Source organism: Anguilla rostrata, unplaced genomic scaffold, assembly GCF_018555375.3.
Source record: "Anguilla rostrata isolate EN2019 unplaced genomic scaffold, ASM1855537v3 scaf0994, whole genome shotgun sequence".
NCBI classification, from domain to species: domain Eukaryota; kingdom Metazoa; phylum Chordata; class Actinopteri; order Anguilliformes; family Anguillidae; genus Anguilla; species Anguilla rostrata.
The window spans coordinates 85793-105430 of record NW_026986348.1 but is presented as its reverse complement, the minus strand read 5'-3'; the positions used below and the strand labels follow the sequence as shown (position 1 = coordinate 105430).

The following is a 19638-nucleotide window of genomic DNA, read 5'->3' as shown; positions in this document are numbered from 1 at the left end:
GTAGCCAGGAATAGGGCTGTTCCAATGTCTGTAGAGGAGAGAGACAGACAAGGCTTTTTTTCTGAAATAAAACACAAATTATTCAGAAAGAAAATGATTGAACAGAAAAGGCTTGAGGAGGAATGGAGCAGACGAGAGGAGGAGCTGATAGAGAGGATGTTGAAGGCTGTGGTTGACTCAGAGACAGAGGGATCCACACTGCCATTCAGGAAGAGGAGAAACAGCTTTCAATTCCTTCCTCCTTCTTGTGAGTTGTTTTTTTCATCACCTTCCTTTCGACTAAATTTCTCAGCAACTAAAGTTTAGCTTCAAGTCCATTAACAACCATCACCATGTGCATTATACAATGAGTTATCAATAATCAATTTAAAATGTACTTTACACGTGACTGTTGTAGTCTACACTGTAAAAGCTTTTACACCTTCTCAAATGCATAACAATGCAGTCTACAAGTAAATTCCTAGCTTTTGTATGCAGGACGTTTTGCATACATTTCCCACATATATGAACAGCACACTAAAGTACTACTTTTAAAGTATTAAATAACCATCTGGAAAAACATATGAACATCAAACAGTTTGTTGATTTGGATCAATGTAAACTATGCTTGCATATTAAGCATGAATGAGAAACATATCCATTCACCACAGAAGACAATGATTTACATAATGATCTTAAATCATGTTATTATCTTAATTCATTATGCAGCAGTTGCTGAAAATAACACATATGAATATAATGTACAGAATGTAATGCAGATGCATTTGAGTGTACCAGAGCTTGTTGGTGGTGTTGTGTTACAGTGAGTGGAGGGACTCCAGCCCCCTCTGAAGCAGGCAGCTCTGTGTGGGATTATCTATCTGCTCATGAGGTTTCCAGTAAGAAGGTGTCATGGTGGCTGAAAAGGAGGAAATCAGTGAGTTCAGCATCATCTGGATATAGAACACGGAGTTCTGTAGTGAGTGAAGCAGAGGAGCCTGACAGGGTGACCCTGGAAGAGGACAGTGTAGGTGACACACCAAACTAAACACTGCTCTACACTGCCCCATGTGGTAGATTGTATAACTGATTTCATCATATGTTGCTTGACAAAATGTTCTGTAAATCAGGGCTGCCCAACCCTGTTTCTGGAGATCTGCAGTATGTACTGTAGGTTTTCACTCAAACACTATGAAAGCACATGAAAACCTAAAGGACAGTAGATCTCCACAAACAGCTTGGGTGGGCCTGATGTAAAACAACTGATTGTAAATCAGTCAGCCCCCCAGTATTTTAACATTCATTCTTTTTTTTGCGGAAAAGAAAATAGAAAGAAAACAGAAGAGCTTTGAGGAGGAATGGAGCAGAAGAGAGGAGGAGCTGATAAAGAGGATGGCGAAGGCTGTGGTTGACTCAGAGACAGAGGGATCCACACTGCTATTCAGGAAGAGGAGAAACAGCTTTAAATTCTTTCCTCCTTCTTGTGAGTTTTATTCATCAACTTTCTTTAGACTGAATTTCTCAGCACCTAGAGTTTAGCTACGAGTTCATTAACAACCACCACCATATACCTTATGCAATAAGTAAACAATGATTAATTTATGATGTACTTTCCATGTAACTGTCCTATTCTACGTTACAAAACCTTTTACACCTTCTCAAATGCGTAACAATGCAGTCTACAAGTTAATACTTAGCTTTTGTATGAAGGACGTTTTGCATACATTTCCCACATAATATGAACACCACACTAAAGTACTACTTTTAAAACCAAGGATGTAATAACCATCTGGAAAAACATATGAACATCAAACAGTTTGCTGATTTGGATCAATGTAAACTATGCTTGTGTATTACCTACGAATGAGAAACATATCCATTCACCACAGAAGACAGTGATTCACATAATAATCTTAAATCACATTATGATCATAAATCATTATGCAGCAGTTTCTGAAAATAACAAAAATGAATGTAATGTACAGAATGTAATGCAGATGAATTTGAGTGTAACAGAGCTTGTTGGTGGTGTTGTGTTACAGTGAGTGGAGGGACTCCAGCCCCCTCTGAAGCAGGCAGCTCTGTGTGGGATTATCAATCTGCTCATGAGGTTTCCAGTAAGAAGGTGTCATGGTGGCTGAAAAGGAGTAAACCAGAGAGTTCAGCATCATCTGGATACGGAACACGGAGTTCTGTAGTGAGTGAAGCAGAGGAGCCTGACAGGGTGACTCTGGAAGAGGACAGTGTAGGTGACACGCCACACTAAACACTGCTCTACACTGCCCCATGTGGTAGATTGTGTAACTACTTCATCTGATGCTTTTTTTTCCCAAAACCATACATTTGCTTTTCAATGTTTTTAATAAATAAATTTTCAAGTCTTTCATACTTAAAACTTAAGAGATTTGTCTGCGATCAGTTGTAACTGAAAGGCCTGTAAAAATATGAAATATTCTGTGATTCATTCAATGCAATCAAAGCCATGCTGATGGCTATGGGCATGCCAATATACAACTGAAAACTAGATTGAATTTGAAAGCTGTGTAATTTCATAGTATACATGGCATAGACAAGATCAAATTTATATAACATTTCTGTGTATCTATGTGACTGGCTCAGTGTGTAATGGCAGTGGGGTGCGGGTTTGAACCTCGGCTATGCCCATGTCATCCGCTGATTGGCAGGGAGTCTGCTGATGGACACATTTGTTCTCACTGGATTCCTCTCTGATCTATTTTTATGTTGCAATGCTTCTGGTGTGCAGGTGGTGTAATTCAAGTGACATACTGACAATACTGTGTATATGTTTTATTTGTGTATATTACATACAGTACATGTATATTTTAGGTACTTCCATGTTATAGATCTGCAACAATTGTCAGTTTTAGTAACAATTTCTGATATTAACTACACAGGATAAGCATTGGGTATTCCAAGGTTTTCCCCAGGAAAATAGAGGAAGGGGAAGTGCCTCAGAGGGTATGCAGTAGTGGCTTCATGTGGCAAGTCATGGTATTTGCAGGGTGTAGCCCAGTGATTCCCAAACATTTTTTGGTCAGGGCCCCCCTTTATTATCCGTAAATTTTGTAAACCAACTCCCCACCCCGCCCCCAACCCCTTACCCCTCCCCACTCTGCCCCCAAAAATACATTAAAATATTGTGACCACAAGTCACTTGCGATGCTAACGCTGTCATTATGGTACAGGCTGCATGCCTCACACGAGGTGGTGTCGATAGCCTTTTTAAAGGATAGGAAAAAAATACCTGTTTTCCATCAGTATCAAGCTCCAACAGAACAGCCTTTAGTCTTTTAGCTTTTAACACAAGTGGCAGATCACTGGCTCTATGTCCACGTCTGTAGCATGCAGCATGTTCCATGTTTGGGGATAATTACAAGATGCCATTACTGTGTTGACTGTTGTGTGCTTTTTTGGGGGGAACGTGTATTTTGGGTTTATGCCTGTACAGGTGGATCTTCTGGCTGCCCATTAACCTGTTTAAATGTTTTCCTTGGTGTTCTAGTGACACGCACTTAATGTGCTTAAGCGTCATAATGTGACAGCCTTTCATGATGATGTATCAAATGAATGAGAAGTTCATGAATAAATGGTTATAATATATTGTGGTTTAATAGCCCTGTCACAGTGCCCCCTGCTGGTGGGAGTGAGCACCATCAGCCATCCGTGCATTTGATATTGTGCCATTCTCAAAGAACAGGCTTGGAGTGTGTGTGTGTGTGTGTGTGTGTGTGCATGAGTGTGAGCGTACATACGTGTGGCAGAGAAAAAACTAAAGAGAACAGGATAACTGAAATGATCCAACCTTGTCACAAGTGAAATATTTTTTTTACAGATGAGTTCTATTTTTTAAACAATGGCTTAGTAATTAGGGGGGCGGCTTGTTTAAGGGGTACTTTCTCTCAAGCTAGGGTAGGGGAAGGGGGTGGTCCTGATGTAGCCACAAACTCGAAATCTTGAATCTCCTGACCATGTTGTAATTCATGGAACATTACAGAAATGTATTTCTTTTGGGTGTTTCCTCACAACCTGGGGAAACCAAGGCCGTGTCCTTCAGCAAGATCCAACCAGGTAAAATGGCTTCTATGTTTTCTGAATGCCGGATTTCCAGCCATTGACCTTTGTGAAAGTGTAGCGCTTTGTGCTAGCCTTGAATGCACTGTAAGCCATAGCCGCTGTTTTACAAAGAGCTAAAATGGAGCTCTTTCATTTCTTACAACAGGGGACAAATGTTCAAAGCAGCAAAAACTGGCATCACAACAACAACAAAAAAATGTTAAATAAAATTACAAGGAAACCGGAATTTTCCTGGCTCTCCTGACAGACATATAAATTATACAATATTTTAGTATCAGGCCTAAATATTATATCATCCAGGATATACAATATTCCAAAACTGTACAATAAGGCTTTGTCCAGTAAGTCATGAAACAGGAAAAATATTTTTTTAGCCAGTTTTATGACAACTCAAGGGCTAAAGTGCAGGCTAAAGTCTGTGCTTTATGACACTTATGTGAACACGATAACGCAATAATCCAGAGTATAAAATTGTTTCCTCTGATGCCTTAAAATTTGAACATTTATTTATGATGGTTATAGGAGGAGAATTAATCTGATAAAAGGCTTTAACCTGTACATACTGTAAACCATGCTCCTGAAACTTATGATTTTTTTTTTTTTTTACGTATTGAATGCTATTTGTCCAAATTGAATTAGCTAAAAATGGTTCTCTCTGTCTCCACCTTCATTCATTCGTTCAACTTTTTAATTTTTGTTAAGGTGTGGGAACTGATAATTAAAATCACAAAATGCAAAGGATTTTTTTTCTTTGGCTCTTGCAATGTCTGATTTGACGATTAAAAACCTGTGAGTCATAAGTCCTGATTGATGTAAACTATCAGAAGACAGCCTACTGGCTCAGGGCTGCAGTCAAGCACATCCACTCTCCACACAAACACATCCACTCTGCACGCAAATACATCCACTCTCCATATAAACACATCCACTCTCCACACAAACACATCCACTCTCCACACAAACACATCCACTCTCCACACAAACACATCCATTATCCACACAAACACATCCACTCTCCATATAAACATATCCACTCTCCACACAAACACATCCACTCTCCACACAAACACATCCACTCTTCATGCATGTTAAACCACTGGCCTCATGTTGTGAAATTATTTTCAAATAATTACATTAAATCAAACACTTTGTATTCGAAAATTCAGTATTTTAAATGTTTTCAAGACATATTTGAAAGTTTTTGCAAATACATGCAAATTCTCCTTAAATGTATTTTCACATGCATTTTGTAATTTAAGTACTCAGTATTTGTAAATGCTGAATTTCAAATAATTTCTAAATAAGTATTTTATAGTAAATAAAATACTTTAAATATGTATTTGACCCAGGTCTGACTGTAATGTAATGTAACATAACATAAAGTAACTTACCATAATGTGACCTTAACATACCTTAACTACAACCAAAAAAAGTTTTTTCCTCCTGGATGAAAACCTGTTTTGTTTTTGGGAAAATTAATTACCTTGCATCATTACCTATGGAGTTGAGAGTAACTTGTTAATTGTGGATTACGTTAAAGGAACTGAGTTACTGGATTTGGGATTGCAGGACGCATTAGAAATTAAGTTCAACTGTTCACATGGACCTAAGTGGCATTGATTAAGAAACTAACAGAAATCGACCTTAATTGGATTTGCCACCATAAGTGACACAGAATATCTTCATGCTTTTGTTTGCCTGATGATTTCCCATTAGAAACTGAATGAGTTCACTCAGACCGAGTTCAACTGGATCATTAAACTGAATGAGTTCACTCAGACCGAGTTCAACTGGGTATTAAGCTGGCAGTGATTCTGAAATGGACTTCCTTTCATGGTGTGCAGCAGCCTGGCACTGATTCTACATTGGACTGTCACAGCCGGTCTGCAAGGTAATAATAAATAATAAAACACAAAAATGTGTTCTCTTTAATGGGAATGAAAAACCTTGACACCATTGGTGTATTTAACTGTGAGGATCCAAGCTGCACCCCCTCCTGCTGGTCGCCAGAGGGCGACATAGTCATCATGAATGCTGATTATGTCATTATGTGTTCAGCTGTTTGTAATTCAAGATCTAATTAGTTACACCATTTATTCTGCCTAGTTTCTTTGTTCCTTACTGAGTCTTGACCCTTCGTGCCTGCTGCTCTGTGCTGGCCTCTGATCAGGTGCTCCTTGAGTGTTGTACATAGTCTCCAGTGTTTGGTTTTTTTGTTCTGAGCCCTCTTGGTTTTTTTGTATGCTCACATCCTGATTTGACTCATTAAAGTCCCTGTTATTTTTTGCAACTCAATCCCAATTCTCTTGCAGCCTTTCTCTTCTCTTGGGTTCACCGCCACCTCCACCATTACATTAACATAGGCCTATTTATATAATTTCTTTCGTAAAGGAGAGTGGATAGCCCTCCTTACATAAACCCTCCTGTGGACCACACCACACGACTCACCAAAGTGGCAAGTATTTGCAACAAGAAATTAATGTTCAGTAAAAGTATGTGTATGTCACATGATACTATATAAATATCTAAATCACCTATAATTATATAAATACACAACTCAAACACTGTTGTGGTTTTGGGTAAAAGGTTTTGAGGAAGATCGAATGAGACCTGCATACTGCGTACTGCCAGCACAATCCCACTGCCTTTCATGTGGAGGCGTATATAGGGCTCTCCATACGGCAAAAGGGACTCATAATAGCACTTTTCATACACTTTCACATGCCTTATATATTGCTCTTGTATTTTTTTATTACTTTATTTGTAGGAACCATTTTATATTTTTTTTGTTTTAAGCAAATACCTGAAGTACCTTTAAAAACCTGCAGTTGCAGTGAAATAACTGCAAAATGCAGTTTGCTTTATCTGTGCTTCTCATACTAGAACAAAGGATCACAGTGTTGGCCAGTATAGGCCTATAGAGCAAGCATAGAGTCAGGGCTGTTTTCCTGAAGTGAAAAAGAGCCTAAGCTTATGTTTGGTTGTATGAGACCTAGCATCATGGTTTGAAAATATTGATAAAGATATTCTAATAATATATTTGGCCCTGAATTGAAACTTTCATTTCGCCTCATCATCAACATTATGCCAGAATGTCAGAGCACTTGGGTGTGATACACTTATACCATGCTGTCCTTTAAGCAGGTTTGTCAGGTTTTTTTAATGAAACTTTGGCTAAATTAGGTTTGTATTCAAGCTTTAATACCAGTGCTGAGCACAAGTTTGGGGGAGAGGGTGAAACTCAAAAACAGTGTAAATTGGTGCAGAAAATTTTTTGAAAATACATTGTTTCTAATTAAAGGTATAGTTACCTTAGCCAGCAGCTATACCTCCATGCACTCTGCTCCTGCCAAATGGCTGAAGCTAAGCAGGTGTGGGCTTGGTTAGTACTTGGATTGGAGACCACCAGGGAATACTGAGTTGCTGCTGGAAGTGGTGTTGGGTGGGCCAGCAGGGGGCAATCTTCCCTCTGGTACAAATAAACCCCAATGCCCCAGTGCAGTGACGGGGACACTGTGCTGTAGGAGATGCCGTCTTTCGGATGAGACGTTAAACCGAGGTCCTGACTCTCTGTGGTCATTAAAGATCCCATGACACTTATCGCTAAGAGTAGGGGGTTCCCCGGTGTTCTGGCCAAATCCCAGATCTGGCTCTCGCAAGAACTTGCCACTAAAAATCATCCCCAAACTTAATTGGCTAAATAAATGTTCTCTCCCTCTCCACCTTCGCTAATGTGTGGTGAGCGTTCTGGTGCAGATTGGCTGCCGTGCATCACCCAGGTGGGTGCTACACATTGGTGGTGGGTGAGGTGAGTTCCCCTTCACTGTAAAGCACTTTGAGCATATGGAAAAGTGCTATATAAATGTAATTATTATTATTAATAATAATAATAATAATAATAATAATAATAATAATAATAATAGTTAACTCTTTATTCCAGCATTGCTGCTGTACACTAATTTCCACAGGGCTATTCGATTTGATTTGTGATTTAGTCAAGGACTTGAGAGAATTTGAATGTAAGTATTTTAAACACCATCTCCATTACCCTTGCAGTCTTTTGCACTAAACCTGTCACGGTTTCTGTGCAGGGTAGATCATTTTTCTGTGCCTGCACCGGCTCAGTGGTTAGCATTCCGATTAGCCACTCGGCTAATCGTTATTTTGGTGTGTGGGGACGATTAGTTCGAGCTTGCAGATTAGCCACTTGGCTAATCGTTATTTTTGGTTCCTGTGGGAGGATTGTTCCTGCTTGAACATTCCATGCATTCCTGCAGGGTTACCTCTGATCTGTTTCACCTGTGGGTTGCTCACATCTTCCGCTGATTACCAGCCACACCTGTGGCTGGGTATTTAAAGCGTCAGTAGGCAGTGGAACGGTGCTTGAGTGTAACGTGTTTTGCTCTAGCCAGTTCCCTGTCGTATTTCTGAGCAAGGTGTAAGGAATTTAAGAACAAAGAAATTTAAAAAGAATTCTGACTTCAGTTTGTTTGTTTTTTTTGGGAAAAAGGTATTAGGACGGTATATGTCCAGATTCTGAGGCTGGCGGTTTTAAGGGGTTATTGTGTCACCGTTGGGGCACAAACCTTTCTGCCCTTTACTAACCCCCCTGGTTTTAGTTGGCCTCAGAACGTCTTCTGTTTGTTTTTGAAAAGACATTTTCTTTTTCTCTGCTTCGGGTCGAAGTCGTTTTTTCTTTTCTTTTCCCTGTTCCTTTATTTTCTTTATATACTCCTTCTTCCTCAGTTACCCGTTTAGGGGTTTATTCATTTTTTGGGATACGTCCCTTAGGAGTATAGCACCCCCTTCTTATTTCGTCTCTCACGAGACTCAGTGGTTACTGGAGTTCCCCTTTGGTAACTTATAGATCCCCTGTTTGGTCGCGTCTGGTCTTCACACTTCCCCTCCCTCACAAAACCCTCCTCAGAGTTTCGTCTGACTTGTCGCTAAAATCATACGAAGCTTTAAACAACTGGCCTAAATCTGCACAAATGTAGGTATTTACCACACATAGTATCGGTCATGTTTGGATATGGTGGACAGGCTGCTAAATGCCCCAGTGCAAAAAGCTGACTTAAAAGAACAGAGTGTGAAGAATAAATAGATGCATTTGAGCCCCTCCCAACACACACTAAGCCCAGCTAGCCTTATATAAATGATGATTGTTTAGGAGAAGATGTGTTGTCAAATATACTGTACTCGTACTTCTATACTTAATATATGTCAGGATATTAAAACCACCAATAACTTTTGCCACCTTTTAAGAGAATGTATTATTATTATTATTATTATTATTATTATTATTATATTAGTTAGTAGATGTCTGCCATTTTGGATTCTGTAATATTCTCATTATATTTCTGCACTGTTACACCGCATTATATTGATGGTATGGCATAAGGAAGTTTTACAAACATATGTTGTGTTGGAACATTCTTGCAAAGCTGCATTATGTTTATGCTTTGTTTCCTATGACATCATAGCCTGGCAAATGCAGGGAAATGTGTTCCCACTTACTGATTGGGTGGTTGCCAGAACTGCAACCCCGGCCATTTTCAGGCTGTAGTAGAAACATGACTGGCATGATCTTAAAAGGGCGGATTGACACTAGGAATGTATCTTTCTCCGTCACAGATAAACATGAAGCAATCTTAGTGAATCAGTTCACTCCCCATTCTTTCTCTGTCACAGATGAACATGAAGCAAACTTACTGAATCTATTCACCCATTCACTCCCACACTCACACCAATGGGTAATTTAGTGTCTCCAATCAGCCTACTTGCATGTTTTTGGACTGTCGGAGGAAATCGGAGTACGTGGAGGAAACCCACACAGACACGGTGAGAACATGCAAACTCCACTCAGAAAGGCCCAAGCCAAGATCCTTGCTGTGAGGCGATAGTGCTACCCAGTGCACCACCGTGCCACCCTATAAGACATTAGCATTTTGCTTTTTTAAGTAGCCTATGTTCACCTACTGTGCCTGACAAATTTAAAATAAAAAGGCAAAGTCCATTTGATTTGAACAGATCTTTCCTTTTTACAGTGAAAAAGTATGGACTTCTGTCCCTCCACCCCGCACCCTGCGAGTAAGAACCAATCAACTGAAGAGATTGTAAAATCAAGCCCTAATTACTCTAAATCCTAAACGGACTCCAGGTCAGTGCATACATATGATCATAAGGCATACTCCGAACGAGTTGGCAGAAACACAGTGAACTGTGAGGTGAATTATTTTTTTCCCATCCGCATTCTGACAAACCTGCTCAACTGGAACCAAAATGCACTCCTCCCACAATGTCGGCAAAGCGTTTAAACAAACAAAATTGAAACTATCATTATTTATATCATCAGCTGAAAGACGATCAACCTCAACTACACATCGGACAGGTAAGAGGAAATAATTTTTTAATTCAACCACTGTAAATACATAGCCTATTTGCACACACATGTGCTGTGAGCGTGTGATTAAAGTAGTGAATTAACAGGACAATATGGTATGTCAGCAGAAATAAGAATGTAATTGCAGTAACTGCAAGAGACAGACAGCACAGCAACAATGTCATTTGTACATCAGTGAATGTTTGACACTATCAGTGAGCTATACTTTATTTATGATAATGAATTGATTAATTTATGAATATTTATTCATTAAGATAATTGGTGAAATAACTATTAGTGAAAACTGCACATGTTTTTAGCCCTGCTACAATAAAAATATTAGTTGGTAAATGTTACAATAGATTTGGCAATGATAGTAATGCTGTTGGAAAAAGTAGTGCATAGGGTTTATCAGGGACATATTTTGACTTCTGATACTGAGCTGGTTTTTGGGTAGGTTTTATCAGCCAATGGCTTGGTTTTGATTGGCCACCGGGCTGCTTTTGTCATGCAGTGCATGCATGCATGCATATATGTATGTATGTATGTATTAATGCATACTTTGGATTTACACTGATAGATTGTATGCCTAATATATAAATATTCATGACTAGTTTATACCTCTCAATGTTCTCACTTGAAGCTCTCAGACTACATTATTGTCTCAAAGCAAGATACAATATTTCATAATGCCGATTTGGATGTAAATACCTTCAAATTAAAGCTGAAGGTCTGCACTTTGGGCTCATATTCATTATTTAATTTCAACTCCAATATGATGTGGTAGACAGCTAAAATATGGAATATGTGGAATCACACTGATAGATTGTAGGCCTAATGGATAAATATTCATGATGCCTAGTTTATACCTCTCAATGTTCTCACTAGAAGCTCTCAGTCTACATTATTTCATAATGTCTAAAGGCAAAAAGGAGGTAAAACGTAATCAACTATAACACTTGTACCATAATGTAGAATGGGTATACAGTTACTACCTACTAAGGACACTGCCGTTGTACCCTTGAGCAAGGTACTTAACCGGAATTGCTTCAGTATATATCCAGCTGTATAAATGGATACAATGTAAAATGCTATGTAAAAAGTTGTGTAAGTCGCTCTGGATAAGAGTGTCTGCTAAATGCCTGTAATGTAATGTAATGTACCTTTGAGGTGATGTTTTCATGTTATAAAGTGGTCGGGTGAGTTTGACTTTCAAACCTGCATTTTTATTTAAAGGCAGTCAAACCTGTTTCACTTGGCAGGGAGAAATGATGCACGGATAACACATTGAACATTGATGCCTTGAATGGCCATTGTAAAGCTGACAGGTTGTCAAAACTTCTCTAAACATGCAAAAAATTTGAACACATAAAACTGTCTGTGGCAATTGAAAACATGCACAAAAACTTTAAAAAAAAAGACCCAAGAAAGTGAACGATCCCTGCAAAAACTAAAAGAGGGAGAAACGCCTGATGTTCAAATGTGGCACACTTTGTGTGTGAAAATATTTTAGCACAAAATCAACAGAAGAAGAGCAAACTTACTAAATTAAAACTGATAATGATTTCATTAAAATGCCATTAAAATAGTTCTATTTTGCAGAGGAAACTGGACAAAGAGAGGGACTGACATGGCAGCAGTGACCTCTCATCATGGTGAGTATCATCTATCTGAGTCAAATTTTTTTTCTTCATGGGGTTTTATTGTCACAAAAAGAAAAAAGAAACGGGTCCACAGATAAATGTAGCTGATCCAAAAATAAATTATGGTGATGCACAAATAAATGTGGCTGGTCCACAAATAAAATTTCATTCATAATCCAGTCTCATCACTACAGCCCTCCTTGTCGATTAAACAGAGTGTAGAGAGGCACATGTTCTCTTTGAAGTGTGGATGTCAGCTGCCAATTTCTCTCCCCTCCACAGTTGTTGAGTAGCAGGAGCTCATTTCATGAGCACGTTTAGGCTGCAGACGCTCAGATGAACTGAGACGGTTGCTAGTGCTTGATGAGACACAGAAAATCCTGCTGACTGAACTCTCCCTGCTGCTGCCAATTACATTCTGCCCTGTGGAGCTGCCAGCACAGCCTGTGCTGCACAGTCAGGGTTTGATAGCAGACTGTGGGGTGCATCCACTTACTGGAACAGTGTCTTACCAGAATGAGCCATCCAGCAGCCCCATAACACCCATACAATAAAAAAAAATAGCAATGTTCTTCTTGGCATAGAAATTAATTCATGATTATTTACTTTAGATATTCAAAATACTATATTAAATGGAATGTGTTTTAACAAATCATTCATGAAAATATATTGAACTGAATATGACAATGCTCATATGAGAAAAAGGTTTAATGCAAAATTTTGCTCCTAGAGGCATTACCCATATCCCACCTGTTCTATGTCCTGTGATAAATATGACTTCATTATTAATACTCTCCACTCCAAACTTACAGAGAGCAGCTCAACTCAGAGCTGAATGTCTGTTACACTCCTGATGAGGAGTAAATTGTTCTCTTTCTCTCTGACAGGGGAGGAGCACCGTCTCTCAGAGCTGAGGATTGTGCTGCTGGGAGGGAGACTGAGTGGGAAGAGTTCAGCAGGAAACACCATCTTGGGCAGAGAGGAGTTTGAGTCTGGAATAAGAACTGCACAGTGTGTGAAGAGACAGGGTGAAGTAGCTGGGAGACAGGTCACTGTGGTCGACACACCAGGCTGGTGGATGACATATTCTGTGAAGGACACCACAGAGCTGGATAAACAGGAGATTGTGCGCAGTATGTCTCTGTGTCCCCCGGGACCCTGCGCACTCTTCCTGGTCATTAATGTGAGCTCAGCATTCAGAGAGGAACACAGGAGATCAGCGGTGGAACACCTGGTGCTTCTCAGTGAGAGAGTCTGGAGACACACTATAGTGCTGTTCACCTGGGGAGACTGGTTGGGAGACACAACCATTGAGCAGCACATTGAGACTGAAGGGAGGGCCCTCCAAGAGCTCATAGAGAAATGTGGGAACAGGTATCATGTTCTCAACAATAAGAACAGGACTGATGGGACTCAGGTCACAGAGCTGCTGGAGAAGATAAAGGAGATGATGGCAGGGCATGGAGGCTCTCACTATGAAGTAGATAGAATGCTCTTACAGGAGGTGGAGGAGAAGAGGAAGCAAGTGAAAAAACGAGTGAAACAGAGGATGACGATGGTTCAGAAAGAGAGAAAGACTCTCAGAGCACTTTTTGAGGGTGAGTCTTTTTATTTATTTATATTATTTTTTAGAGGAATTTCAGTAGAATATCTATATTAATGATGACTGCGTTGAATCATATTCCATAGAGGTGTTTTACTAATGAAGTGTTACTCCAGAGAAAGGTGTATATCTGTCTTTATTTTCTCCTGACTTTCCCCTGTGCTGCATACTGAACAGTTATGAATGTGGAATTCTTTAATTTATTTTTGTTTTAATGAGGGCCAAACAGAAAGGTTGTAGTCATAGTTTAAAAATCATTTTCAGTGCATTGTCTTATTTTTTTCACAGTTTGCAATGCCTAGTTTTATTCATAATCCAGTCTTATTTCTGCAACCACCCTGATTAAACAGAGTGCAGAGAAGCACACATTCTCTCTGGAGTGTGAGCAGCCAGCTGCTGTCCTCTTTCAACTCCTCAGTTGTTGAGTAGCAGGAGCTCATATCATGAGTTTGTTTACACTGCAGACCCTCAGTTGAATTGTGACGGTTGCTAGGTTTGATGAGACACAGAAAATCCTGCTGACTGAACTCTCCCTGCTGCAGCCAATTACATGCTGCCCTGTGGAGCTGCCTGCACAGCCTGCGCTGCACAGTCAGGTTTTGATAGCAGACTGTGGGGCGCATCCACATTCTGGAAAAGTGTTGGGGAAATGACAGCATAGCCTTACACGGGGCACCACTTATGTTGGGATTATATTTATATATTTTCAAATTGGGCACCACTTATGTAGGCGAAGCAATATAACCGCACAATTAAAAATCAGTCTCATAAAATAACAGTTATCTAGACTATTCGACCATGAGTTTGGATCTTCATTTATTAATCAAAATTACAAATATTAAGGATCAAATAATTAAATAAAAAATTCACCATAACCTGAAGAATGTAGTTCTGGATAGGTTATTTTGACTAAGATTCCCACATTCTAGCAACATCAACACTGACACAGGTTTAATACAATTATTTATTAAACAATCGTACAAACTTCATACACAACTAATCTAAATGAGGAAACTGCTAAATACGGGAAGGTAAGGGTGCGCGTGCGTGTGTGCGCTTGTGTCACTTTGTCTGTAGACGATAGGGGGAAGGGTAAACGGCAGGTTGGGCGCTTATGTGTGGGGTACAGTGTAACCGGCGTAGCTGAATAAGAGCTCAGCTGCAAAGGAGTATTGCTCCCGGTAGTGCCGGAGAGTGAAGCATAACTTCAGCTCTTCAGAGATACATGCAACCAAGCAAGCTATTCTTCCACCATCGACTGTACTATAATTGTGGTGTTGTTAAGGTTGGGGAGATAGAGAGGGAGAGAGAAAGACCACGTGTGTGGTTGTGTTCTATCAGTTGCATTGCCAGTGCAACTGTTTTTAAAAGACAAAATGGAAACACACAACTCACATTAACTCAATACAGACTAAGCTAAACTTCTGTTACCTGGAATGTTTGCTCAGTCTTACTGCCCGTCCATTCACGCAGGCAGTGGCCTCCAGTGGTCGCTGTGGGACCCTGGAGAGAACAGTTTTTGCGTTGTGAAATTGTGGAGGTTTCCAGATGTGAGGCATGTAGGCCAAGTCCTTGATTTGTAGCAGCGGCGATGTTCTCCCCGCGGTCGGTCATCAACAAGGTTCTACTTCCAGTAGGATGTGCCACCAGGCAGCCCTATATAACATTAGCCATTAAATACTGAGTCATAATCCTCTTGACAAGAATTACTGTACTGATATTTGAAATTTTGAACAGGTTCTCATCACAGTTTTGAAAGTTGTGTATTTTGGCCTTTTAGGCTGTTAGTATGTATTGAACTGAATGAGACATTATATTGGTATCAAGAAAAAACTCATGCTCAACTGTGCACCTACAAATTTACTGCCTGGCCCAACTCTCTTTGGTCTTCAGTATTAAATCTTATTTCATTTTTAATACTCTCCACTCTAAACTTACAGTGAGCAGCTCATGTCTGTTACTCTCCTGATGAGGAGTTAATTCTTCTCTTTCTCTCTGACAGGGGAGGAGCACCGTCTCTCAGAGCTGAGGATTGTACTGCTGGGGGGGAGACGGAGTGGGAAGAGTTCAGCAGGAAACACCATCCTGGGCAGAGTGGAGTTTGACTCTGGAATAAGAACTGCACAGTGTGTGAAGAGACAGGGTGAAGTAGCAGGGAGACAGGTCACTGTGGTCGACACACCAGGCTGGTGGATGACATTATTTGCGAAGTACACTGTAAAGCTGGATAAACAGGAGATTGTGCACAGTGTGTCTCTGTGTCTCCCGGGACCCTGCGCTCTCTTCCTGGTCATTGATGTGAGCTCAGCGTTCAGAGATACATTCAGAAGATCAGCGGTGGAACACCTGAAGCTTCTCGGTGAAAGAGTCTGGAGACACACTATAGTGCTGTTCACCAGGGGAGACTGGCTGGGAGACACAACCATTGAGCATCGCATTGAGACTGAAGGGAGGGCCCTCCAAGAGCTCATAGAGAAATGTGGGAACAGGTATCATGTTCTCAACAATGAGAACAGGGCTGATGGGACTCAGGTCACAGAGCTGCTGGAGAAGATAGAGGAGATGATGGCAGGGCATGGAGGCTCTCACTATGAAATAGATAGAATGCTCTTACAGGAGGTGGAAGAGAAGAGGAGGGCAGTGGATGAACGAGTGAACCAGAGGATGATGAAGGTTCAGAAGCAGAGAAATGCTCTCCGAGCACTTTTTAAGGGTAAGTTTTTTTCATTTATTGAAATGATTTTTTAGAGGAATTTCAGTAGAATGTTTACATTAATCATGACTGTGTTGAATCATATTCCACTGAGGTATTTTACCAATGAAAAGTGTTACTCCAGAGAAAGGTGTATATCTGTCCTTATATTTTCCTGACTTCCCCCTGTGCTACACATTGAGGAGTGAGTTGGTGCTTAAAGAGGCCAATTTGTACATTTAAAAATTATTTATTCATAATCCAGTCTTATTACTGCAGCCACCCTGATTAAACAGGGTGTAGAGAAGCACATGTTCTGTTTGAAGTGTGGCTGCCAGCTGCCAACTTCTCTCCCCTCCACAGTTGTTGAGTAGCAGGAGCTCATTTCATGAGTGACTTTAGGCTGCAGAGGCTCAGTTGAACTGAGACGGTTGCTAGTGCTTGATGAGACACAGAAAATCCTGCTGACTGAACTCTCCCTGCTGCTGCTGCCAGTTTACATGCTGCCCTGTGGAGCTGCCAGCACAGCCTGCACTGCACAGTCAGGGTTTGATAGCAGACTGTGGGGTGCATCCACACTCTGGAACAGTGTCTTAGCAGGATGAGCCGCCCAGCAGCCCTTTATAACATTTGACTTTAAATTCTGAGTAATAATCCTTTTAACAAAAATTACTCTTTTGATATTTACATTTTTTAGCATGTTTTCATCACAGTTTTAAAAGATGTGTATTTTAACCGTTTTGACTGTCAATATGCTTTCAACTGAATGAGGCATTATATTGGTATCAAGAAAGATTTCATGCTCAACTTTGCACCTGTAAATTTTTAGCCAATTCTCTTTGGTCTTCAATATTAAATTTCATCTCATTTTTAATACTCTTCTCTCCTAACTTACAGAGAGCAGCTCATCTCAGAGCTGAATGTCTGTTGCACTCCTGATGAGGAGTAAATTGTTCTCTTTCTCTCTGACAGGGCAGGAGCACCGTCTCTCAGAGCTGAGGATTGTGCTGCTGGGGGGGGCATGGAGTGGGAAGAGTTCAGCAGGAAACACCATCCTGGGTAGAGAGGAATTTGAGTCTGGAATAAGAACTGCACAGTGTGTGATGAGACAGGGTGAAGTGGCTGGGAGACAGGTCACTGTGGTCGACACACCAGGCTGGTGGAAGAATTATTCTGTGAAGGACACTGCAGAGCTGGATAAACAGGAGATTGTGCGCAGTGTGTCTCTGTGTCCCCCGGGACCCTGCGCTCTCTTCCTGGTCATTAATGTGAGCATAGCCTTCAGAGATGCAGAGAAGAGATCAGCGGTGGAACACTTGGAGCTTCTCAGTGAGATAGTCTGGAGACACACTATAGTGCTGTTCACCAGGGGAGACTGGTTGGGAGACACAACCATTGAGCAGCGCATTGAGACTGAAGGGAGGGCCCTCCAAGAGCTCATAGAGAAATGTGGGAACAGGTATCATGTTCTCAACAATAAGAACAGGGCTGATGGGACTCAGGTCACAGAGCTGCTGGAGAAGATAGAGGAGATGATGACAGGGCATGGAGGCTCTCTCTATGAAATAGATAGAATGCTTTTACAGGAGGCGGAAGAGAAGAGGAGGGCAGTGGAAGAACGAGTGAACCAGAGGATGATGAAGGTTCAGAAGCAGAGAAAAACTCTCAGATCACTTTTTGAGGATAGGTTTTTTTCATTTATTGAGATTACTTTTAGAGGAACTACAGTGGAATATTAACATTAATTAACATGACTGTGTTGAATAATTTTCTGTTGAGGTTTTTTAACGAGGAAATGTGTTACTCCAGAGAAAGATATAAATCAGAATTGTTTTTCCCTGTCTTTCTTCTGTGTTGCATACTGAGGTGTGAGTCGGTGTTTAAAGAGGCCGATTTGTAACTTTAAGTATGTATTTTATTTTTGTATGAATGAGGAGCCAAACAGAGAGGCAGTAATAATAGTTATAAAAATTATTTTCATTGCATTTAGCTCATTTTTCTCCCAGTTTGCAATGCCCAGTTTTATTCATAATCCAGTCTCATTACTGCTGCCACCCCAATTAAACAGGGCTCTGAGAAGCACACATGCCCTTTGAAGTGTGGCTGTCAGCTGCCAACTTCTCTCCCCTCCACAGTTGTTGAGTAGCAGGAGCTCAAATCATGAGTGTGTTTAGGCTGCACACGCTCAGTTGAACTGAGACGGTTGGTAAAGTTTGATGAGACACAGAAAATCCTGCTGACTGAACTCTCCCTGCTGCTGCCAATTACATTCTGCCCTGTGGCGCTGCCAGCACAGCCTGTGCTGCACAGTCAGGGTTTGATAGCAGACTGTGGGGTGCATCCACACACTGGAACAGTGTCTTTGCAGGATAAGCCACCCAGCTGCTCCATAACACCCAGGTAATAAAAATCATAGCAACGCTCTTCTTTGCATACATATTGTGTGATTATTTCAAATTATTGAGATATTCCCATGACATTATTCAAAGCATTGTGTTTTGTGTCAGATCAGACTATAAAATGCATTGAAAATATTAAAGCATTACCTTGATGTGTGCAAGCCTCATGCACAATTTAGTTCATGAAGGTTTAACTCAAATCCTACCTTTCATATGTCCTCAGAGATAAATGTAATTTCATTATTAATACTCTCCACTCCAAACTTACAGCGAGCAGCTCATCTCAGAGCTGAATGTCTGTCACACTCCTGATGAGGAGTAAATTGTTCTCTTTCTCTCTGACAGGGGAGGAGCACCGTCTCTCAGAGCTGAGGATTGTGCTGCTGGGGAGGAAATGGAGTGGGAAGAGTTCAGCAGGAAACACCATCCTGGGCAGAGAGGAGTTTGAGTCTGGAATAAGAACTGCACAGAGTGTGAAGCGACAGGGTGATGTAGCTGGGATACAGGTCACTGTGGTCGACACACCAGGCTGGTGGAAGAATTATTCTGTGAAGGACACTGCAGAGCTGGATAAACAGGAGATTGTGCGCAGTGTGTCTCTGTGTCCCCCGGGACCCTGCGCTCTCTTCCTGGTCATTAATGTGAGCTCAGCGTTCAGAGAGAGACACAGGAGATCAGCGGTGGAACACCTGGAGCTTCTCAGTGACAGAGTCTGGAGACACACTATAGTGCTGTTCACCAGAGGAGACTGGCTGGGAGACAGAACCATTGAGCAGCACATTGAGACAGAAGGGAGGGCCCTCCAAGAGCTCATAGAGAAAAGTGGGAACAGGTATCATGTTCTC

General features: G+C 40.9%; 2 protein-coding genes across 3 annotated transcripts in view; both read left to right on the top strand.

The window, feature by feature from the left end:
* The first annotated feature begins 6 nt into the window (after positions 1-6).
* Positions 7-19638, top strand: part of LOC135246961 (uncharacterized) — a 37121-nt gene continuing 17489 nt past the window's right edge. For both annotated transcript variants that reach the window (XM_064320239.1, XM_064320238.1), the window contains exons 1-4: positions 7-247; positions 804-1006; positions 1303-1462; positions 2022-2224. In XM_064320239.1, coding sequence (XP_064176309.1) covers positions 25-247; positions 804-1006; positions 1303-1462; positions 2022-2224 — 789 coding nt within the window. In that variant the 5' untranslated portion in view covers positions 7-24. The remainder of the gene's footprint in view (positions 248-803; positions 1007-1302; positions 1463-2021; positions 2225-19638) is intronic.
* On the top strand, positions 9000-18133 carry LOC135246958 (GTPase IMAP family member 8-like). The gene is made up of 7 exons (XM_064320236.1): positions 9000-10465; positions 12059-12111; positions 12987-13697; positions 15705-16415; positions 16890-16941; positions 17292-17316; positions 17372-18133. The coding sequence occupies exons 2-7, from the start codon at positions 12087-12089 to the stop codon at positions 18131-18133; spliced, it is 2286 nt and encodes a 761-aa protein (XP_064176306.1). The 5' UTR covers positions 9000-10465; positions 12059-12086.